Source organism: Saccharomyces eubayanus, chromosome II (genome assembly GCF_001298625.1).
Source record: "Saccharomyces eubayanus strain FM1318 chromosome II, whole genome shotgun sequence".
Lineage (NCBI taxonomy): Eukaryota > Fungi > Ascomycota > Saccharomycetes > Saccharomycetales > Saccharomycetaceae > Saccharomyces > Saccharomyces eubayanus.
In genome coordinates this window covers 412,896-435,683 of record NC_030977.1, presented here as the reverse complement: position 1 = coordinate 435,683, position 22,788 = coordinate 412,896, and the positions used below count along the sequence as shown (strand labels likewise).

Below are 22,788 nucleotides of genomic sequence, written 5' to 3'. Positions count from 1 at the left end.
TGACGTGGAAATAAAGTTAGAAGCAATCATATCTACTGATGTTACGTATTAAGTAATGCATCTTATATCGGATGTTTTTATGTAAATCTCACTGTGAGCCTTTTTTTCGCTGCAGCATAACATCGGTATATTTAGTGTATGTAAAATTATACAGTGGCCGATGACTCGGGTTTCTTCTTGGCGTACAATTTGGTCCATTCGCGTGCCTTGGCTTTGGCGCCTTCTTCGTTCTTGATCCAGTCTTCAGCGACATCATTAGCTAAGGGGTCGTTTGGATTAGGACTGGCCAACAATGCCTGGATGGACAATAGCACGGTTCTGATCTGTAAAGCGGGGGACCAATTAGTCTTAAGCACATCGAGGCATATACGGCCCAATCTATCGATATTCGGATGATATATCTTGGTCAAAAAACGCACTTTTGGTGCTTCCATTGGGTAGTCGTCGGGCAGAAACAATTCTAGTTTGAAAACACCATCCTCGTATGGTGATTGTTCTGGACCTTCGATAGTCACCTGGAAGTAACGCAGGTTATCGTCATGTGGTTCCGCTGTAATGCCAGGCACTGGATCGCTTACCAGTTTCTCGGTCTCCTAAAGGAAAAAGATGAGAAAGGCTTTGTTTGCTGGCAATTCAAGCAGCGTTGTTCGTTTCCCCTCATATGATAGCTGCCATGAACATAAACAGAGAGAAAGCAGAACACCGCTATAACCGCACAAACAGAGCCTTTGTTCTTGATATCGTCGAGTTAGTATACTGATATTCTATTTTCTATCACAAGAGAAAGTGTAGGAGGATCGAAAGATAAGAAGTCTATGACAGGAAGTATAATCCACTTTACTTATTTGAACATACCTTGATAATTCTCTTTGGTAAGGATGCCATTTTGGAGTTATGCTATGATGAATCTAATGATGACAATTATAGAAGGCCCAAAATTCGCAAAACGAATTTGGTTCTATCGATGCTATGGTATAGTGGCGGCGTCATGTTCATCTAAGACCGCTTCTCCTTTGTTTCAGAAACTGGCACGGTGCCTTTCTGCATGTAGGGTAACGCGCAGGTGGCAGTACGGTTAAATTAAGGTTATGGTTTACTTATTGAACTACATATGCAAAGACCTGAAGAAGAAAAAACACTGTGAAGGCTACTTAGAGCTTTACATCATTGGTAGAGAAACCGAGTGCACACTAGAGAACGTTTCGTTCACAGCAAGAGGCGAATGGCAGCGACTATACACTTTCGAAAAACCTTCTTTTCTGACATTCAGGTCCACCAGATCTTGCTAAGAAGGCAAGTACTATAACAGCCTCCTGTTCGGTGCGCTTACAGTCAAAAATAAAACTTCTCGGTATTTTATCCTCTTTCCTTATCAATCACGGCATCCAATAACTAATTAGCCGCTGAGCCGCCATTCTTTGTCGTCGTCATCAATGATCAAGTTTTATCAAGTGAGAAAGAACGTAGTTGAATCGAAGCTAGTTTAAGAAGATCGCTCACCGGTTTTTTGCACGACAAGCAGTCCATCCATCATGTAGCATGACTGCCAACTGAGTTACGCAATCCGATCATGTTTGTTGTTTCAAAATCAACGACAATAAATACACAGTCCAATTTCTTCTTGTTACCCGTATTCTCGAAATCAAATTTAAGGCCGGGTAGTTTGAACTGAAAAATTTTTTTATTTTTTTTTCATCGCATCGCTAGCAAAAAGTGAAAGTGAAAAAAAAAAGAAAATTATTGTGAAGCTTTCCTATTGACCTTTAATGCTGTTGCATTAGAAATCTTAATTGATCAAATTTTAGCCTTGTTTTTCTTCGACTCCTCCAAAACTTTTTTACAAAACACGACGAACCATTATGAGTGATAGAAACAGTCGTATCGCTATTGTTAGCACTGATAAATGTAAACCAAAGAAGTGTCGTCAAGAGTGTAAACGTTCATGTCCTGTTGTAAAAACTGGTAAACTATGTATCGAAGTCACTCCGACTTCTAAGATTGCCTTCATTTCCGAAATCTTGTGTATTGGTTGTGGTATCTGTGTTAAGAAATGTCCATTTGATGCTATTCAAATTATCAATTTGCCAACCAATTTGGAAGCTCATGTTACTCATCGTTACTCTGCCAATAGTTTCAAGTTGCATAGATTGCCAACTCCAAGACCCGGTCAGGTCCTTGGGTTAGTTGGTACCAACGGTATCGGTAAATCTACTGCTTTAAAGATTTTAGCCGGTAAGCAAAAACCAAATTTAGGACGTTTTGATGATCCTCCTGAATGGCAAGAAATTATTAAATACTTCCGTGGTTCTGAATTACAAAACTATTTCACCAAGATGCTAGAAGATGATATTAAGGCTATCATCAAACCTCAATATGTCGATAACATCCCTCGTGCTATTAAAGGTCCCATTCAACAAGTTGGTGAGCTTTTGAAATTAAGAATGGAAAAAACTCCAGAAGATGTGAATCGCTACATTAAAATTTTACAATTGGAACACGTTTTAAAGAGAGATATTCAAAAGTTGTCTGGTGGTGAACTACAAAGATTTGCCATTGGTATGTCATGTGTCCAAGAGGCTGATGTTTATATGTTCGACGAACCTTCCTCTTATTTGGATGTTAAACAGCGTTTGAACGCCGCTCAAATTATCAGATCTTTGTTGGGTCCAACCAAATACGTTATTTGTGTCGAGCACGATTTGTCTGTGTTGGATTATCTTTCTGATTTTGTCTGTATCATATACGGTGTACCATCTGTTTACGGTGTTGTTACCTTACCATCATCCGTTAGAGAAGGTATCAACATTTTCCTGGATGGTCACATTCCCTCTGAGAATTTGAGATTCAGAACTGAAGCTTTACAATTTAGAATAGCTGATGCTACTGAAGATTTACAAAATGATGCTGTCAACCGCGCCTTCACTTACCCAGGTTTGAGAAAAACCCAAGGTGACTTCGTACTGAATGTAGAAGAGGGTGAATTCTCTGATTCTGAAATCCTTGTTATGATGGGTGAAAACGGTACTGGTAAGACCACTTTGATTAAACTTTTAGCTGGTGCGCTGAAACCAGATCAAGGTCAACACATTCCAAGATTGAATGTTTCTATGAAACCACAAAAGATTGCACCAAAATTCCCAGGTACCGTTAGACAACTATTTTTCAAGAAGATTAGAGGCCAGTTTCTAAATCCACAATTTCAAACAGATGTCGTTAAACCTTTAAGAATTGACGACATTATCGATCAAGAAGTTCAACATCTGTCTGGTGGTGAATTGCAAAGAGTCGCCATTGTCTTAGCTTTGGGTATTCCAGCTGACATTTACTTGATTGATGAACCATCCGCTTACTTAGATTCTGAACAACGTATTATTTGTTCTAAAGTTATTAGAAGATTCATCTTGCATAATAAGAAAACCGCGTTTGTCGTCGAGCACGATTTCATCATGGCTACCTATCTGGCTGATAAGGTTATTGTCTTTGAAGGTGTTCCTTCTAAAAACGCTCATGCAAGAGCTCCAGAATCTTTGTTGACTGGTTGTAACAGATTCTTGAAAAATTTGAATGTCACTTTCAGAAGAGATCCAAACTCTTTCAGGCCAAGAATTAACAAGTTAGATTCCCAAATGGATAAAGAACAAAAATCATCAGGGAACTACTTCTTCTTGGATAATACCGGTATTTAAGCATATTGGAGTTTGGAGAACCAAGAGGACGATTGTTTTTATTTGGGTTTAGAAAAGTGGAGAAATAATTAAGATGTTATACTGTTTTGCAAAACAAATGAGTATGTTATTACATTGAGTTTCTTCCCAAGTAGCAAGTGGTTTAGCAAGTGGTTTAGCAAGTGGGTACGCCTTCTGGTTTTCTTGCTTTCTGCATCTTTTAGATGCCTATTTACTACTACTACTACTACTACTACTACTACTACTACTACTACTGCGACATTATTCAGCTCCTCGCTTCCGTCACATAATAGCTTCAAAGCGAACACAATCTCCTTCTCTGGTGCCCCGTACTCCCATTTATTTCATTTTTTTGTATAACAACTACACTCTATTTATTCTCTATTTATTTATATACCTTATTGTATTTTAATTAATCGTTATTTTGTCCCGTACTTCTCCCATATTTTGAGTACCGCAGTAAACGGGTGTGGGAAAGCCACCGTGGCAAAAAAAGGAACTGACAGTTGCACGGAGTTAGCCATCAAGCATTGGTTAGAATAACTAACCCAGAACAACGTTCAATACTGTCCGAAGTATTATCCATCCGTCACTACTTAAATAGTGCTAGCGCCGTATATTCACGCGCCGGGTAATTGAAAACGCCGTTTCTTTTGACAATTTTCTATGACTAACTATATCACTTCTTTATCGCATCTCCCGTTCAGAAGTTTATAACAATGCTTCCTTCTTTTGCCCTTTTCTTTTTGTAGATCTTTTAATGTTTCCTGAAATACTGAAACATAAATCCCAGTGCCCTTTAGCGTAACATACATACAGGAATAAACATTTATGATCTCAGAAAAGGCTGCTACTGCCTTGGCCACTGTAGCCACAGTTTGCTGGTGTATTCAACTAATTCCACAAATCATTTACAATTGGAAGAAAAAAGACTGTACTGGACTACCACCCTTAATGATGTTTTTGTGGGTTGTTTCCGGGATTCCGTTTGCTATATACTTCTGTGTTAGCAACGGTAATGTCATCTTACAAGTTCAACCCCATCTTTTTATGTTCTTTTGTGCTATAAGTTTTGTCCAATCGTGCTATTATCCACCAGTTAGCATGGCAAAATCGAAAATTGTGTTTATTATAGCTACTATTATTGCAGCAGATGTTGGTATGGAAGTTGGCTTCATATTGTGGTTGAGACCTCTTTACGAGAAAGGTACTACATGGCCTGATTTAATTTTTGGTATTCTTGCATCCGTTTTGTTAGCCGTTGGATTACTTCCACCCTATTATGAATTGGCTAAGAGGAAAGGCCGTGTTGTCGGCATTAACTTTGCTTTCTTATTTATTGATTCGTTAGGAGCCTGGTTATCTATTATCAGTGTTATTCTAGGTAACATGGACACCATGGGTATTATACTATACTCTATTATTGCGGGAATGGAACTAGGGATTTTTATCTCTCATTTTATATGGTGGTGTAGGTTCAAGTGGCTCGCTAAAGACAAGTTTGTTGACGAAGAAACCGACCAGAATGAAAAGGAAGAAATCTACGGGAAAACTGAACACGTATTAAACAAGGATGAACAACAAGTAACTAGTTATAACTTGGACGATAATTCAATTTGTGACGATGTCTCAAGCCTCGCAGACAATTTAAATTTGAGTCACACTTCTGATGGCGATGCATTGTCAAGGACTCAAACTCTTCATGCCGTTCATGGAGTTGTGGTTAGAACGGAATCCGATCATTATTCCAGGCTAAGTGTATAACATGTTGGGGTTTCCTTTCCTACTTTTCATGTATATGTATGTACACATATTTTTACAGTACCCTTAATAATATTTCACGAGCGCCATGGTGTGGCGCTTACTTATTCGATTTCAAGATCTGGTGATGCTATGCCTATTCAGCTCATCGCAAAGTATGACGTTAAAGACGAAAACAAGAATTGTTGAATATGAAATGAATTGTTAGTCCAGTTTTTAGTTCTTCTCTTTTAGTGAATAAAATACTGAAGAACAAGATAGAGACCTAGAGTCTTTAACGTGTACAAAATATTCTTCAAGAGCTAAATTTTCGAAAAGGAATATTAAAAAAGAAATTAGGAGCAGCGTTTGATGTAAACTCATCATATGCATATTTTATGTAAATACATGTACATATGAGAATTTTTTCTAGTCTAAAAATTAAAAGAATATTTCAACCATGCCATAGCATACAGTCCCAGTTACCGTGAAAAACATTATGAAACAGCTAATATAATGCCAGATAGGTGCCAAAGTGAACCTACTGAATAACAATAGCAGACAAGCGCAGATCAAAAGAAGGGAAACCAATAATGATATAATGATAATGGCTATGAGGATATTTTGAACTTCTAAATCTATTTCATTGTTATTTTGTCCACGAAACAAAGACAAAACAATACCTAGGCATACACTTGCCATAATGCAAGAAGTAAGTAGTGCGGACAAGTATAGGAATGTAATCACCTCATCATGCCGATATTCATAGACAGATTGAGAGTCTTCTATATCTTGTTGTTGGTATTGCAAATATCTTTGAACATCATCATATGATGTTATTGTTGACTGTGAACTCAATGATGCCATCGAACCATAGTGAGTGGGGTGCTGAGGCCTTTTGGAACTATTAAACGGAACTGGCAACGGTGCCCTCTTGTCATGACGAATTAAATTTCTCAGCTTTTCACAAAACTCGTAAGTATGGTTTATGAAACTCCTACTAAACAAAATAAATCCATAGTCGGTTGGCGAGCTTCTTAAAAGCAAAGACTCTTCATCATCCGATGTACCATTGCCTCCGTTAGTATTGATATAAAACGTGTTATCTAAATTATCTTCCTCTTGTTCGTCAAATTCATTCCAATACCTGATTGGTTTTTTTTTAATTTCTTTAAGGGGTTCCTTTGGCTTGTCAGTGGTTTTAACTTTTTTATCACTGCCATCACTTCTCCGAGAAACGCTTGTGGAGATGTTCAAGTCAAATTCTTCCTCTAGGTGATCTTTCCCTAGCTGGAAAAATTCATCTGGTGATAAAGAATCATCAGGACTTAATTTATATTGGTCTCTTAGTAATAGTTGAAACAAATCATTCTGTAAATCGTTTGAATCTACTAATTCCAGACACAATTTCCATGTGGTTAAATCAGGTGGAATTAAACTGCATTGAAACTCATTTGTAACAAAGGATTTTATCAACTGTTTAAAGCTATTGTCCTCGTTGTTTGACTCCTGTGAAAAATTGTTAGACTGACCCAACTTTTTCACCTCTAAAATTGGAAAAGGTAATGTGGATACGTTACCTATTGTAATACATTCGTCTAGTGCTATCAAATATATACTTCCGTTCTCTATTGATTTGAATCTTGTTCTTTTAAAATCAATTTTGGGTTCAATAGTCCCTAGCCGATGAGATTGAATCCACTCCAAAGACAGTTTATTGATTGAGGACGGGTTCAGAGAGTTTATAAATTCACTGATGTTCTCTTTGTTGTTAGTGTCTTTCAAGGCTGAAAATATATGTTCCACATCCTTTAAAAGCAAATTGTTCGAGACAACGTGATTTCTTAAGCCGCCAACGTGACACATTAGAATACAGTTATCTTCGGCAGTGGAGCTGATTATTATATTTGGGTGCTGGTTAATATTTTCGTCAGTTAATAATACAGGATTACGTTTGTTGCCTTTAGTCTCTAGTATACTGAGGGAGATATGTGTCTCATTAGGCTGCACCGCAGAAGGCAGTATGCCCTTTTGTCTATGCCGGGACATAGAATGCTGCAGATCGTTAAATGATTTCGCTGATCTTACGGATTTGTTGTCCATCGAACGGATGTTGTCAGTAGTATCCAAGATCTCTCTCGAGGTGGAAATAATACTGTCGTCTATTATTCTGAATCCTAAATTCAACAACATGAACTTTAGCCCCTCTACATCTTCAGACGATATCAAAAACCTTCCTAGAGTTTCAGATTTGTCTATAAGTGCAGTATCAAACTCTACCGAGGAATCGACCATTTTGGAGCTTTTGTTTTTTGATAGTAACGGGATTGACCTCGGAGAAGTCGACGAAATGGAATTGCTTGCTTCTGGACTTGAATTAGTATGAATGGATTCGCCTGGGCGGTTGATGGGACTTAGCCCTTCCACTGAGTCATTTACACCTTCGAGTTTATTCTCTAAATCGTGTAAAACATCGACGATCAGCGACACTTCCAAAAGATATGGATCTAAATCGAGGTTCATGAACGATACGCCTTCGTGCCCTTTTCTTAAATTTTCTGAGTTTCTTATCGAGGCAATATACTCAGTTGCCAATGAAGGATTTTCCTTCTTTTGAGGAAACTCATTTAGCAATTTCTTGAACAGCTTTCTCAAGGCGATCCTCTGTACTATCAAGAATCTTGATAATAACTGTAATTCAAAGTTACAATCGTCTACATGAGCATTAATAATTTTCAGTTTACGCAAATTGAAGCGGCTCCTGGAATTTTTATTCAAACTCTTAGAAAAATCAATTATGGAAGATTCAATAGAAAGAATACGTGTTGATATTTCTTTAATTTTTAGAGATACAAACAAATTGACATTTTGGAATTCACAATTAAAAGCCACAGTACATTGACATAACAGCTTCTCAATATTTGTATCCTTCAAATTGTGACGATCATAGGTAGTCACTTTTTTAATCACTAGTTTTAGCTTTTCATAGTTGATATTATAAAACTTCCATTCAGGAACTGATTTATTCAATATGCGATCTTCAAATTTCATGGTCTATAGCCTCCCCCCTTTGGTCCTTTCTTATTTGTGGTAAGACTAAAAGGAAGGTTAAAAAAATATAGCAAATATACAAAGCAATATCTGACTTTGCTTCTATTATATTCAATACAGCAAAAGATTGTTGTCTAACCAATAGATAATGTGATTCTTTTGATAGCGCTTGCGATAAGCATTTTCTTGATGTTGCCTTTATCTTTTTTTGGCCATTTTTGACTTCTCTGGGTGTTCTTTAAGAAAAAAAGTCAACTCTATTCCGCGAATTTATGATTTTAAAGGACACAAAGTTTTAATTCTTGGCAAAAGAGGAGGCCGTGCAGCGGCACTGAATCACATAGTACACAGTAATTCAAGAGGTGCGCTAAACCTTTCCTATCTATATATTGCCTGTAATGTCCTGGATTGGTTTAGTCAACTTACTCTTTCACATCAGTACCTAGGAGTGGTCTCCACTGTTTTGATCAATAGGAGAGATTATATTTGACTCTTGCAATTTCTGAGTCTTTAGAAGACATTAGTACCAGCTACCAAGGCGCACGACTCTTAGAAAAGTAGCTTGAGATCGTATTTTCTTGCTTAATAATGAGTACCTTTTTTTTGGGCAAAAAACTGAAATTAGATTAAGTAACCGTACCTTCCCACAGAATGGACTAGTGATTTCTTTGGTTATTTCAGTTTTTGCACACTGTCTTTTTTTTGTAAAAAGTGTATAGAGAAACACACAGAATTTACTGAAATCTGTAAAACAGTAACTAAATATGAGTTATTTATCAAAAGATAATCCACGTACGGATTCCCACTTGGCATTGGCGTTGTTCGTTTCCTATTAAGCAGTAAATATTATGCATGGAGCAGTATTCTGACCTTTTTTGGTTAATATACACCTCCAAGATAGCGAAGACAGAGGAATGGTCCTAAGAGATGAATAAAACTCCTCCTGTTGATGATTAGTAAGTTTAGTAAGTTGTGATAATCAAGAATAAGCAGTTCTTTCTTAAATTATATAAGAGTGGTATATAAAACACACGCTGATTGGTTATCTAAAACCCAATGGTTTAGACACAATTCAGAATATGGACAATAAGTTATCATGTATAACTCATCTCCTTATATGCTAATTTCTGTCCAATTAATAGAGCTTGATACTCATATTCGTTAAGTATATTTGTTCCAGTTTCAACATAATTAATATCATATCAAAGAACGTTCGAGAATACCCAATTCGACATAAGGAATAATATATCCAGAATCACCTATTCCGACACTTACCAAAGAAAAGAAACAATCACGATTGAAAAATGGATATTCTTAGGAAGAATTGCTGCTCTTAAAAATACTAAAAAAACACAGCGAGATTTCAAATGCTATAGTTTACTACCGATATTATTTCTCCAGCAATTCTAAATATTTCAATGTTCTTGTTCCTCGTGGCCCAATGGTCACGGCGTCTGGCTACGAACCAGAAGATTCCAGGTTCAAGTCCTGGCGGGGAAGAATATTTTTTTAGTTGTGCATATCACACAAATTATGCTTACACGTTGCAATCTATGAATCAAGTGAATTGTTTAGCAACAGCAACAGCTACTATGTATCTATCATAAAATGATTCTTTTTTACCCGTATTTACAGAGGGCATTTTAACTGAAGTTCGAAACCGCGTCTCCGGAATAGTGAAAAACGAGAAGTCTATAAAAAAACTGATGCCCATCGCCCAAACTTGTGATGAACGCAAACCATATAGCGGATTTACGTAACATTGTACAATTCATAGGGTCTTACATACGCATTTTGACGCAAAAAAATTTAAGCACGAGATGAATAATAATAATAGGAATAATAAAAACAGAAACAATAATATCCGAAACAAAAGGCAACAACAGCAAGCGAATAACAAAAATGAAAATATACATATACCAAGGTATATTAGAAACCAACCATGGTATTACAAGGATAATCCAAAAGAGCAGGAGGAGAAAGATGCTACTAAGGATAGTATAGACCCTCCAGAAAAAGGAAAAAAAGGCGATTACTTATTGCATCATAGACAAAGAGCAAAGGGGGGAGCTTTAGACATAGATAACAATTCAGAACCGAAAATTGGTTTGGGTATAAATGATGAATTTGAGGTGATAAAATTGCGGAAAACACACATTAGGGATACAAACTTGTCAAAGTACTGTAAAAACTGCGGCGAAACAGGACATACGGGGAAGGATTGCATGGAAAAGCCCAGAAAGGCGCAGAAGACAACTCCAGATTCTCGTTCAAACATTAGCAAGGATACTGTTCTAATACGAGGCACCAATGATGACTGGGACTCCAGGAAGGATAGGTGGTACGGTTACTCAGGTAAAGAATACAATGAGCTGATCCGTAAGTGGGAGCAAGACAAACGTAATAAGGATAAGGGCCAATCTCAAGCTGATGATGCACTTTGGGATACAGACGAAGAGATAGAACTTATAAAGTTAGAGCTTTACAAGGACGCTGTAGGTTCATTGAAAAAAGACGACTCTGAAAACTCCCAATTATATAGGGCATCGACGAGGTTAAGAGAAGATAAAGCTGCATACTTGAATGACATAAATTCAACGGAGAGTAATTATGACCCTAAATCAAGACTATACAAGAGTGAGACACTGGGATCCGTTGACGAAAAATCGAAGATGTTCCGCAGGCATTTGACAGGTGAGGGTTTGAAATTGAGCGAATTGAACCAATTTGCCAGATCCCATGCTAAGGAGATGGGCGTACGTGACGAAGTTGAGGATAAAGAAAAAATACAGCATGTATTAGTGGCCAATCCTACAAAATACGAATATTTGATGAAAAAGCAAGAGCAAGAAGACGCCAATGAGCCCAAAACAGTCAGTGTAAGTGAACTGGAAGCCAAGAAAGTGGATGGTACAAAGCAATCAGAAGAACAACGCAAACGCTTAAGAGATCTCTATGGCTAGGTCTTTGTAATCTGCAGGTTGATATTATAATCACCCAACACGAAGGCTGGAGAATTTGAAGAAAAAAAAAAGCGATGAGCTGAAAAAATTATCAAATCTGGTATGCATTTCTCTAGCTGTACGTATTTTATTTCATTCGTTTGATATGTATTACTCTGCATAGATATATAAATTTGAAGCTGAGCTAAAAGAAAATGGAGACTTCAAATTTCGTTAAGCAATTATCATCGAATAATAGAAAGACTAGAGAAAATGCACTTGAGGCGTTAAAGAAATATTTAACCGCTAGACAATTCAAAGAGAACAAACAGCTGCAGTTCAATAAGCTGTGGAAAGGTCTGTACTACTCCATGTGGTTTAGTGATCGTCCTAGACCACAGCAACGTTTGGCCAGTGAATTAGGTGAGTTGCATGGATTGTATTTTGATTCCAAGGACAATAGTAGTGCAGATGAGTTAACGATAAATGACAAAGCGTTCCTCAAGTTCAGTAAGGGTTTCTGGAAGGTTATGTGTTTCGAGTGGTTCAACATTGATAGACATAGATTGGACAAGTATCTGTTATTGATAAGAAGAGTGTTGTTCAACCAACTGAAATATTTACAGTCGAGAAACTGGGATGAAAAACTAGTTGATGAATACATTGCCAAGGTACTAAAAGGGTTGCCTTTAAGCGGGAGCTTAAAGGTTTACACAGGGATCCCAATCCATATCGTTGATATTCTATTGGACGAATGGGAGAGATTACTCAAGGACGAAGAAGAAGACGACGAGGATGAAGATGATGAAAAGAAGGAAGAACAACTGCGCAAACTGGCTGAAAGCGCAAAAGAAACACCATTGATCAAGGTCATCGGGATATTCCAAGACCTTGTTGCTGATTACAACACCAGCAAAGTCTTGAGAGAAAAGATCAAAGAAGACCTATTCAGCGACGCCAGACTTACTGCCTGGGGCGTTCTCCATGAGGAAGTGGCCGGGGAAGACGCTGACAGCGAATCTGAAGAGGAGGAAGCTGAAGAATGGGAGGGGTTTTAGACCTTCCGGGGGCGGTAATGTACGTCGTCGTGAATCGCCCATATAAATAAAAGTTGTATATGTATAGCAGTATGAAGCCATTACCCTCCGTGGATATTGGCAAAAAACGAAACACGTCGCCTTTTTTCGTCGCAGCGATTTTTTTTATTTTTTTCACTTGGGACTGGGAGAATAATAGCGATTACAGAAAGAGGGAAGCATTACCTGGCATATATTACTCTCCATAACTCGTGCTCATCTCCCGTAGTCTAGTGTGTCAAAGAGAAAACCAAGAAGTACATTAGAAACGAAATGGCTAGAGTCAGCGAAAAGGGTGAAGAAAAGAAATCAAGCAACAACCAAGTTGAAAAATTGGTCGAGGCACCAGTGGAGTTTGTCAGAGAAGGAACTCAATTCCTAGCTAAGTGTAAGAAGCCTGATTTGAGGGAATACTCCAAGATCGTCAAAGCCGTCGGTATCGGTTTTGTTGCCGTCGGTATCATTGGCTATGCTATCAAGTTGATTCATATTCCTATTAGATACGTTATTGTTTAAAAGAGATAAACAACGAAAAAAAAAAAACAGCAACAATGAAAAAATAAATAGGAATCTCAATCATGTGCATTTCCCCCCTTCAATAATTCTCCTATCTGTATAGCGTGTATATGTGCAGCCCTATATAATAATCATTTCTAAAGAAACGCAAGGAAATTTCAAAGCCCTTTACTATAATTTTGTCTATGTAACGACTTCAGGCGAGACTAGATGTTCTCATGTTTTTTTGAGGGCAACTACTCTTTGTACTACATATTTTTTATAAAACAAGAGTTTTCATTCAACCTCGGTGTTAACTTCTTGAATGGTCTCTAATCGCCTGATAACGTCCTTTTAGTGCTATAATGTTTGGCTCCCTGGTGAATTCTACACGTTACTTTAATGCGACAGATATGAAACAAGTATGATCTCTGCAAGGGGCAGCGCCTAAAAATAGATGGAACACACACTTTCCTTTTCCGCTGCCTCTTTTTTTTCTCGATTATTTCCCTTTTGGTGGTATGCCAGATTTCAGAGTGCATGTTATAGATACCCCAGGTTTCATAAAAGTTTGGCTTCTTTTAAATACTTTCACTGTCGCATTTTCAACAAGTCTTTCGGGCCCAGCTCATATTGGTAACTTAATGAGGCGCTTACTTAAAGACGATTTTCAGATAAATATATATACCGCTTCTATGCAATAAAGGCTACAGAAAAAAGTGGACGAGAAGGAAAGTGAGTTTGTTTTTATTACACACATAAAGCCGAATTTAAAGGGATAGCAGAATACTGACAGTGATGGAAAGACCATATTTGTCCGGCCAAGAAGACCAATACATATCAGAGCGATTGATACCTAGGTCAAACTCAACTTCGAATTTGTTTTCCTTGTCTAGTACATTCTCTAAGCTTAATGTCAGAAACGATGCGGAATACAATTCTTTTGGCCCAAATAAAAAGAGACAAATTAACCGTTGTGGGAACGGCCAAGACCATATGACTAGAACCAATAATTTTCCAATGAGGTCTTCTTCAATGACAGCCGCCCAACGTAACAACAAAGGCGCATTGTTTACAGTCAAAGGAAGAAACTCATACCACGAAGGGTTAAATAAGGATCACTATTACCAAGACCAGTGCCAAAATACACCGAATAGCGTAAGGATGTACAGAAAGTTAACACCTTATCAAATGCAACGTTCTAAAATGAAAACAAGCTTTCAATTTCCTAATGGGGAGGTGTTCAAGCCAAAACCTGAGGGGAGAAACTCTACCAGCTCAAAAAAAATAAGCTTATCTTCCAAGAACCCATTTTCCTTTCGCTTTGGCCAGAAGGAAGGTAGTGCTTCGTTAGAAAATCTTCCCGCCAAAGTTTCCTCTGCTCCGAACATGGAAACTTTTCAGGATACGGATAGCCTGAACTCAGACAGTTCAGTTCCCTCGACAACGAAAAGTTCGATAGCGTCATCTTCTCCAATATCCACCGTTAACACTCCAACCAGTTGTACAGAAAGCCATACAGATGATGATGACGGTTTTGAAAATAAAACCGTCACCATATCTTACAGCTTCCAAAATGCCGTCACTGAAACTCACAACTCCCATATAGAAAAGCTGAATATGTTGAACGAAAAAGAAGCCAAGCTACCTACAAAGCCAGGGCCACGGGAAAGAAAAAACAAAGCTAATTCAGGTTATCGTAGAAACGAATGCAAAAAATCATCCTCAAGATTAAATTTGGGTTCCGTTTTGAAAAAACTTTGGTCGAGTTCTGGAAAATCAAACACAAAGCCTAATAAGAAGTATCCGAAAAAAAAGTTGGACCCTGACAATGATATCGCTGACCATTTTGTTGAGCTTCCCGACATCGAAAATGATATCGAATTGATGAATGCAACTTTGAACAGCATTGAAATTGATGACGATGAAACCTTAATGGATGCGAATTCGATATTTGATGATTTGCTGTCAAAAGAAAACAGCAAATGTGACTCAAGGCAGAAACAGCTGGAAATACGACAGAAACTACACGAGACCGCGCCTAACGATCATACAGACACCTTTCACCGTAATTTGAAAGAGAAAAGCATCAACGACGCTTTATTTGATAAGACTATTATTGAAGATTTTTCAAAGCTCGGCGAGTATATTATTGACACAAGAAACCAACCGCCACCTAGGTCCACTAAGAGACCTTCTTTGGATAACAACGAATCAGCACGACACTTTTACAGCATGCCCACAGATTCACGACAGCCCTTGTTTGGTACGATAAGCTCACCAATGGATATTGGAAATGACATAATAGACAGATTGAGAAATGATTGGGAATATATCAGGTTCGATGATTGTGGGAATTCGCCCCCTAAATCCTCGTCAAACAACGTCGAAGCTGTATCAAAACCATCCAAAAAAAAAGGCGTCCGGTTTGCTGAAGAAGTGTGCCTAGCAAGTACTTGGTCACCGAATGTATACGAGAGAGCCAATCCAGAATTTATCATGAATCGCCATAGATTATTGTGGATGATGAAGGTGAATCCGAGCATGAATAAAGCCATGAACGAGGTTAAACTGGAACTTAACTATTTTAAAAGAAACGAGATGGTTGTCCATAAAAACAGTAAGTGTTTCACGCATTATCTGATCTAAATAATATTCCTCCGTTTTAGCGTAGCAGCTTATTCAAAATCTAATCATGCATCATACATATATATATATATTCTTTTACTGTCATTTCTTTTGCTTTTTGCTTCTGTATATTTATTTGGTCCTATGTTTTTCGCGCAAGCCGCCTTTAAGCGAAAAGGGATTTCATTTCCACCTCGACCGTACATGAGATTAATGAAGAACAGCGTAGTTTTAAATAGTTCTTACCGTTAGATATCAACACAATAGTACCCAAATAACGAATGCAAGATGGACCAAGCAAAGAACTTCTATAACACGATTTTAAAGTCGTCGCACCCGTTGCTACTATCATTCCACTTGGCAGGTAAGGCCGTACCTATAGTCTTTTATATCATAGGTTCAATGTTTCTGAATTTTACACCTCAATTCATCACCGTCGTGCTTTTACTTTCGTTTGATTTTTACTTGACCAAAAACATTACCGGCAGGAAACTGGTTCAACTACGTTGGTGGTATGATTCTACAGACGTAAACAAAAATTCTAGCTTCACTTTTGAATCATATAAGCAGTATGCGCCTGGCCCACCGATAAATGCCATCGATTCCAAATTATTCTGGTGGTCAATGTATTTGACACCTATAATTTGGGGTATCTTTGCCATTTTGTGTCTTCTAAGATTAAAGATTTTTTACTTAGTTTTAGTCATCGTGGCAGTGTGTTTGACCGCTTGGAACACATATGGGTTCCGTTGTTGCGATAAATGGGAACCTGCTAATGGACAGTCCGGCGATGAGGACGCAAATTCCTGGTTCCCTATGCCTTCTCTTCCAGGATTCGAAAATCTTTCAAGGCTGGCCAATATCCAGTCATTTTTCCAAAGACAATAAGACCCTAATTTTTCGTATGCATATTGCATAAGTACTTTTCTTCTATTTCATTGTTCTTTGGCGAATGCACTATAGAAAAATACATATTTTATATATAATTTACAGTTAAAGGAGGAAAACAATGTCAAAACTACTAGAATGGCTTAAACGATCATCTTCTCTTGTAGATGCAAGGCTTTAATAGCCACTTACCTTCGGCAACCTTTTTTCTTTTCTTTTCTAGTTCTTCCTTCTCAGTCTCAACTTCAATAAATTTCTGTCTTCTTTCCAATTTTTGTCTTCTCTCTTCAATGATTTCTGCGGGTGGTTTAAAGAATTCAAATCTTGTGAACATCTTATTTTCATCAAAGGTTTTCTTATGAAAGAATCCCATCAATTTCAAAGCGTCTACAAATTCATTTCCTCTACCGTCAGCAAATCTTGATTTGATTTCTGCGATCCATAACTCACCTCTTGGAGCTAAGATTCTATATGCTTCTTTAATGAAATCTAGGAAATTGGTTCCCATTAACGCTAGGCAGAAGACCACGATAGTACATGATTCATCTGGTAATGGCACTTTCCTAATGTCAGCCACAGTTATTCTTTCGTTGGCTTTTTTCAAATCAAAACTATGAACTTTGTGGCGCCTCTTTAAATACTTCTTGGCCTTCTTGTTATAACCTTTGAAAAAATTATTGATCTCTAACGCTAATTGAGCTTCACCACACCCCATATCAGCTATAACTATCTCTTTGCTTTCTCTTAGGCCTGGCAATCCACCTGGCGCATTAACAGCTTTCATGCATCTATAACGAATTTGATCGACGAAAACATCAACTGGATTTTCTGGCCATGTTTGCACTTGCGACCTGAAACCATCATGGTATTCGTCAAATAATTGTGGTTGGTCTTTCACTAATTTTAAAGCTTCATCTGAGGTAATCGTATAAAATTGCTCATTGATCCATCTGAATCTGGAACCTGTTAGTTTAGCCATCATCTTCTGTTGTAAAGGAGTCAACTGTTTTTTTGCAGGCTGTTCAATAACCTCTTTTGTTTGTTCAGACGCACCACCTTCATCGTGCTTACGTTTCTTATTATTGGTGTTACTCTTTGCATTTTTACCTTCTTTTTCTTGTTTCTTTTCAGCTACCCCTTCTTCAGGGGAAACGCCTTCCACTGTTTCTTTTAATTCGGCCTCTGTCTCCTCTTTTAACTTCTGTTCTCTTGTAAGTTTGTCATTTCTTCTATTCTTATTTTTTTTTTTATCCTTCGCAGACTTGCTGGTCTTGTTATCAAAAACGACAGATTTCGTCTTTATATCCCAACCTTCCACGTTGAATAAAGCCATTTTGAAAATTAGTTAGTGTCCTTATTTGTCTTACAAAGTATGTGAATTATATCTATACTATTGTTATATCTTTGCCATTATAAGCTCATCGCAAATTTTTTCAAACATAAAGCGATGTGCCGTGGTTGACGATATGGATGGTTGATCAGATCATGAGTTCGTGACATATTCCAAATGCAGTAAAATTCCATTATTCTGACCCTTCAGTTCTCCCTTGCCATTTAGATCAATCCACCAGCTCTTCAGCGTTTGTGGATACTGTTTTGTTGTCTGTTTGAGGCATTCTTTGAAGACATCGATGATACCACTTATCGTTATATCCGGCAGATGTAGCTTTTCTTGAACATGATACAGCTCGATAGTACCGGTATAGCATTGTAGCTTCACTAGTACTGATATCCTTTTCTGAGCGTAATCGAAAAGTTTTCTCAAGGGTAGCAAGTCTAGTACATTATTTTTGATATCGCTCAAGTTGACCAAACCCAGCTTGACAAGGTTGTCAATCAAGTTCTGGAATGCTTCATTCTCTAGAGTAGTGAAAGATTTGATGATGCCTAAATTTTGCTGCTGAAATTGAAACAAGGCTAAACTAGCGACCACTCTCCTTACCTCCTGTAACTGGTAAAGATCGAAGCTAGAAATCTCTTTCATTCGTAGTTCTGATAAGATTAGCATCATGCTTGACTTTGCAGATGCCTTATTTGATACCGTCACTGGAGGATTCATGCTTTTGGATCCTACTACATTCAAAGAGTTTTCGCCATCATTTTCGATCTGGTTAGAAGAGTTCATGAAATCCACGTCAGGTAAATCTTTGAGCGATGATACAAATTGAAACGATAAAGAATGAACGCTATTTGAAGTGTTGGTGCTGTTATACGGGCTTGTAATTTCCAATTCATCCTTTATACGTTCTTCTTGCAGTTGCTCGATGAAAGTGGTTTTATTTCTTTTACTTTCAGGAGTCTTGTATCCCAAGTTAACAAAATTCTGTTCCGCCATCTCGGACCGGGTCTTCTCAGGCGTCAACTCTTGCTCCTGCGTGAATAGTTCTGCTACAACAGAGTCGCTTAGGGACCACGTATTATTAAGCTTCTCACGCGTATTCATTGTCATTTTCCAGTGCTCTATCTCTTCCGTTAAAGTGTAACACACTTTCATATACTCAACTTGCAACTCCTGATAGTTTAAACTTACTCTCCCATAAATGTGGAGAGTTAAACCTGCCAAATCAGTTATCTTCAGCCCACATGACATAATGACATCCTTGGTAACTTTGCAAGTTAAAAACTTTGCGTCATCACTGAAACTCTCTGATGTGGAGCCCGATGTACAGTCATCTAGTTGAAAGAAAATGTATTCCTGCTGGCCGATCCATTTATACTGGAGCCCAACGATGCACCCGAGAAGATGTATTTGTTGCAAAGGATGGTTTTTCCAGAATAATATCGATAGCCGCTCATCATAATAGTTTTGGCAAACAAATGGAGAAGATCTCATCTGGTCTTTCAAGTCGCCAATAAACATTCTTACGTCTTCTAACCCATTATAATAGTCGTTGTAGTTGAACAGTCTTGGTATGTAATAACAAACATTGCCTTCTTTATGAGCTATGTGTCCGTACCTATCCATGGCTCCGTCCCATTATTAAGAATCAAAATACTTCTTGTTGCCCGCAGACCTAAAATGGAGACAACCGAAATGTCTGCCATAGACTGCAGTAATTGGTTCTCTTTCTTCTTCTTCAGGCATGTTTCTGCCGTTACTTCGTGGTTTTGTTGTTAAATAGTTGCTGCATGTTTCCGTTCCGAGTGACTTTGCCCATCGAAGTCAATCAGTCGAAAGTTATAAATTATCAAACCCAATAGCTGCCTAAAAAGCAGCTGTTAATTCAGGTGAAACAGAAAAGCTTGATCAATTGTGACAAGTTCGCGTTTCGGATTCGTGGAAGTGCCAAGAAACAGTGGGACAGCTTTTCTATAACCAACATGCTTTCCATACAGCAGAGATACAATATCTGTCTAATGGCAGAGAGACACCCAAAATGGACTCAGCTCGAATTGGCAAAATGGGCTTATGAGACATTTCAACTACCAAAAATTCCATCCCAGGGTACTATATCGCGGTTGTTAGCTAGAAAGTCAACGTACATGAATTGCAAGGAACACGAAAAGGATGCTAATAGATTAAGAAAACCAAACAATCTTTTGGTTCGAAAGATTTTACAAGAGTGGATTTCTCAAAGTCTGTGGAATGGGATTCCTATTACCTCCCCAATCATTCAAGACACTGCTCAAGCAGTTTGGCACAGAATTCCTGCGGAACATCGAGAGGGAAATGGTTCATTCAGTTATAAGTGGATTTCGAATTTTCTATCAAAAATGGATGTCAATATATCTGTCTTGGATGAGGAATTACCCAAGACTCCTAAAGTATGGACATTTGAAGAAAGAGAGATATTGAAAGCCTACTTCGCCAAAATTCCGCCAAAAGATTTATTTACTTTGGATGAAGCGTTCCTTTCTTACAATTTACCATTAGATTACGCGCAATACGAAGCAAGTAGCATTCAAAGACGTATAGAGGTTGCAACCGTAATGCTGTGTTCTAATTTAGATGGCTCTGAGAAATTAAAACCTGTCGTTGTTGGAAAATATGATAGTTATAAGTCATTCCGAAATTATTTTCCTAACGAACCGAAAGATCCTGTTTCGCAATCAATGTTAGGTACTAAGATGGCCAAAAAATTTGATATCTCTTATCACAGTAACAGAAAAGCGTGGCTAACCAGCAATCTCTTTCATAATTGGTTAGTCAGATGGGACAAGAGATTGGTGGCTGTGAATAGAAAGATTTGGATTGTCTTGGATGATTCATGCTGTCATAGGATAATTAACTTGCGTTTGCAAAACATAAAACTGGTATACACTTCGTCCAATTCAAAGTTCTTGCCATTCAACTGGGGTGTTTGGGACGAATTCAAAACGAGGTATAGAATCCAACAGTACCAGGCGCTTATTGACCTGCAGAATAGAATTTCCAAAAATACTCAAAATAAAAATAAATCTGGACAAAACGAATGTTTGCCGAATGGTAAAAAAAGTCTCATAAGCTTTGAGCAGAGTCAGTTGACAATGTCGAATGCTTTTAAGTTTATCAAGAAAGCCTGGGACGATATACCAGTCGATGCTATTAAGGCCAACTGGAAAAGCTCTGGGCTGTTGCCTCCTCAGATGATTCATCTAAATGAAAATGTCAGTATGGCATTTAAGAAAAACGAAGTATTAGAGAGCGTGTTGAATAGCCTCTGTGATGAATATTATTGCGTTAAGAAATGGGAATATGAAATGTTATTGGATTTGAACATTGAAAACAAAAATACAAATTTCCTAAGCACTGAAGAATTAGTGGAGAGTGCTATTGTCGATCTTTGTGAACCTGATTTTGATTCTGCATCTAAAGTAACTGAAGTTCATGATGATAATTTTGATTTATCCGTTTTTGCCAATGAAGACGATAACAACCACAGCCAGCTAAGTATGTCTAATGCCAACCACAGCGACGAGAACCATAGCAACAACAATCATAATAATAATAGTAACAACCATAATAATAACAGTGACAATTCCAATAATAACAATAACAATAGCGCGAAATATTTGCAACAAAGTACCATTGACAATACTAATAAAAATGAGGATACTGGACAGCCGAATGGTTCTAACATGGATTCACAAAGAAATCCTTCAACCACAGACTTGGTGGTTGACGGCAGCTATGACGTCAATTTCAATGGTCTTTTAAACGATCCTTATAATGCTATGAGGCAACCAGGCCCACTAGATTACAACGTTAGTACACTGATTGATAAGCCGAACTTGTTTTTAAGTCCCGACTTGGATTTATCTACGGTCGGCGTGGATATGCAACTACCATCATCAGAGTACTTTAGTGAAGTTTTTTCTTCAACCATTCGAAATAACGACAAAAACATCACACACCAGAGTAAATCAGTCAATGAAGCTGCTTCAAGCACAGCAATGCCGCCTTCAAACTCAATAACAACGGCGCTTTTGGAATCAAGAAACCATGCGCAGCCCTTTGATGTTCCACATATGACTGAGTTGCTGAGCGATACATCGAAGGGTGGACCTCCTGTGGCCTCCCCAAACGTTGTGTCTCAAAATTCATTAAACAGCTTTCAACGTCATCCATCATCCGTTGCAGACGTTTCCTCTCCTTCGATTACACCTTCCCCTGTGACTATAAACTCCACAGGAGCACCAACAAGATCTATGACGACAGTACCGATAGGATCAGCAGCATCCTCTGCTTCATCGCCATCTGGCTTAGGTCATCTTGAAAGTGCCATTTCTGGCATGTCACCCTCTTCAACCACCATATTAAGTAACTTACAGACAAACATAAACATTGCCAAATCACTGAGTACCATTATGAAACACGCAGAATCAAACGAAATATCATTAACGAAAGCGACAATAAATGAACTGAATTTCAATTATATGACGCTTTTAAAACGAATTAAAAAAACAAAGAAACAATTAAATACTAAGAACATTAAAATAAACAGTAACAAAAATGCGCAAGACCATTTAGAGACCCTTTTATCAGGGGCAGCTGCAGCAGCTGCAACATCAGCTAATAATTTGGAACTTCCGTCAGGCGGTTCAACCCTTCCAGACTCTAGTAACTTACATTTACCTGACGATACAGGTTTCTTTTAGATATAACCACTTGTTGAATCCTTGATGTCCATTTATCATTTCTCTCTTTTTGCCTCCAACTTCTAGGTTTGCTAATATTATTATCCTTTTGTCCTTTAGTTACTATTATAATCCTTTCCGGCAAAACAGCAGGCTGATAGAGTAAAATAATATCAAAGTGTTTTCTACTTGACCTTTGTTATTTGCCGCTAATTGCATTTTATA

The 22,788-nt window shown here is 37.9% G+C and overlaps 11 protein-coding genes and 1 non-coding gene across 12 annotated transcripts; 9 read left to right on the top strand and 3 right to left on the bottom strand.

Annotated features, from left to right (window-relative positions):
• Positions 1-1,859: 1,859 nt before the first annotated feature.
• Positions 1,860-3,686, top strand: RLI1 (Fe-S cluster-binding ribosome biosynthesis protein; the record flags this gene model as incomplete). Its single annotated transcript, XM_018363532.1, has 1 exon — positions 1,860-3,686. One exon carries the CDS (start codon positions 1,860-1,862, stop codon positions 3,684-3,686), a length of 1,827 nt encoding a protein of 608 aa, XP_018223661.1.
• Positions 3,687-4,517: 831 nt separating this feature from the next.
• Positions 4,518-5,450, top strand: ILT1 (Ilt1p; the record flags this gene model as incomplete). The annotated part of the gene is made up of 1 exon (XM_018363531.1): positions 4,518-5,450. The coding sequence occupies one exon, from the start codon at positions 4,518-4,520 to the stop codon at positions 5,448-5,450; it is 933 nt and encodes a 310-aa protein (XP_018223660.1).
• A 417-nt stretch (positions 5,451-5,867) lies between these two features.
• Positions 5,868-8,477, bottom strand: VTC5 (Vtc5p; the record flags this gene model as incomplete). The annotated part of the gene is made up of 1 exon (XM_018363530.1): positions 5,868-8,477. The coding sequence occupies one exon, from the start codon at positions 8,475-8,477 to the stop codon at positions 5,868-5,870; it is 2,610 nt and encodes an 869-aa protein (XP_018223659.1).
• A 1,427-nt stretch (positions 8,478-9,904) lies between these two features.
• DI49_0286 lies at positions 9,905-9,977 on the top strand. Its single transcript has one exon. It is a non-coding gene; the product is annotated as a tRNA-Arg (tRNA).
• A 320-nt stretch (positions 9,978-10,297) lies between these two features.
• Positions 10,298-11,440, top strand: SLU7 (mRNA splicing protein SLU7; the record flags this gene model as incomplete). Its single annotated transcript, XM_018363529.1, has 1 exon — positions 10,298-11,440. One exon carries the CDS (start codon positions 10,298-10,300, stop codon positions 11,438-11,440), a length of 1,143 nt encoding a protein of 380 aa, XP_018223658.1.
• Positions 11,441-11,634: 194 nt separating this feature from the next.
• RRP1 (Rrp1p) lies at positions 11,635-12,477 on the top strand (the record flags this gene model as incomplete). Its single annotated transcript, XM_018363528.1, has 1 exon — positions 11,635-12,477. One exon carries the CDS (start codon positions 11,635-11,637, stop codon positions 12,475-12,477), a length of 843 nt encoding a protein of 280 aa, XP_018223657.1.
• A 291-nt stretch (positions 12,478-12,768) lies between these two features.
• Positions 12,769-13,011, top strand: SSS1 (translocon subunit SSS1; the record flags this gene model as incomplete). Its single annotated transcript, XM_018363527.1, has 1 exon — positions 12,769-13,011. The coding sequence occupies one exon, from the start codon at positions 12,769-12,771 to the stop codon at positions 13,009-13,011; it is 243 nt and encodes an 80-aa protein (XP_018223656.1).
• A 777-nt stretch (positions 13,012-13,788) lies between these two features.
• Positions 13,789-15,639, top strand: AFR1 (Afr1p; the record flags this gene model as incomplete). The annotated part of the gene is made up of 1 exon (XM_018363526.1): positions 13,789-15,639. The coding sequence occupies one exon, from the start codon at positions 13,789-13,791 to the stop codon at positions 15,637-15,639; it is 1,851 nt and encodes a 616-aa protein (XP_018223655.1).
• Positions 15,640-15,906: 267 nt separating this feature from the next.
• On the top strand, positions 15,907-16,506 carry TVP23 (Tvp23p; the record flags this gene model as incomplete). Its single annotated transcript, XM_018363525.1, has 1 exon — positions 15,907-16,506. One exon carries the CDS (start codon positions 15,907-15,909, stop codon positions 16,504-16,506), a length of 600 nt encoding a protein of 199 aa, XP_018223654.1.
• Positions 16,507-16,657: 151 nt separating this feature from the next.
• RRP8 (25S rRNA (adenine645-N1)-methyltransferase) lies at positions 16,658-17,839 on the bottom strand (the record flags this gene model as incomplete). The annotated part of the gene is made up of 1 exon (XM_018363524.1): positions 16,658-17,839. The coding sequence occupies one exon, from the start codon at positions 17,837-17,839 to the stop codon at positions 16,658-16,660; it is 1,182 nt and encodes a 393-aa protein (XP_018223653.1).
• A 150-nt stretch (positions 17,840-17,989) lies between these two features.
• Positions 17,990-19,471, bottom strand: STN1 (Stn1p; the record flags this gene model as incomplete). The annotated part of the gene is made up of 1 exon (XM_018363523.1): positions 17,990-19,471. One exon carries the CDS (start codon positions 19,469-19,471, stop codon positions 17,990-17,992), a length of 1,482 nt encoding a protein of 493 aa, XP_018223652.1.
• Positions 19,472-19,827: 356 nt separating this feature from the next.
• On the top strand, positions 19,828-22,584 carry PDC2 (Pdc2p; the record flags this gene model as incomplete). Its single annotated transcript, XM_018363522.1, has 1 exon — positions 19,828-22,584. One exon carries the CDS (start codon positions 19,828-19,830, stop codon positions 22,582-22,584), a length of 2,757 nt encoding a protein of 918 aa, XP_018223651.1.
• Between the last annotated feature and the right edge of the window lie 204 nt (positions 22,585-22,788).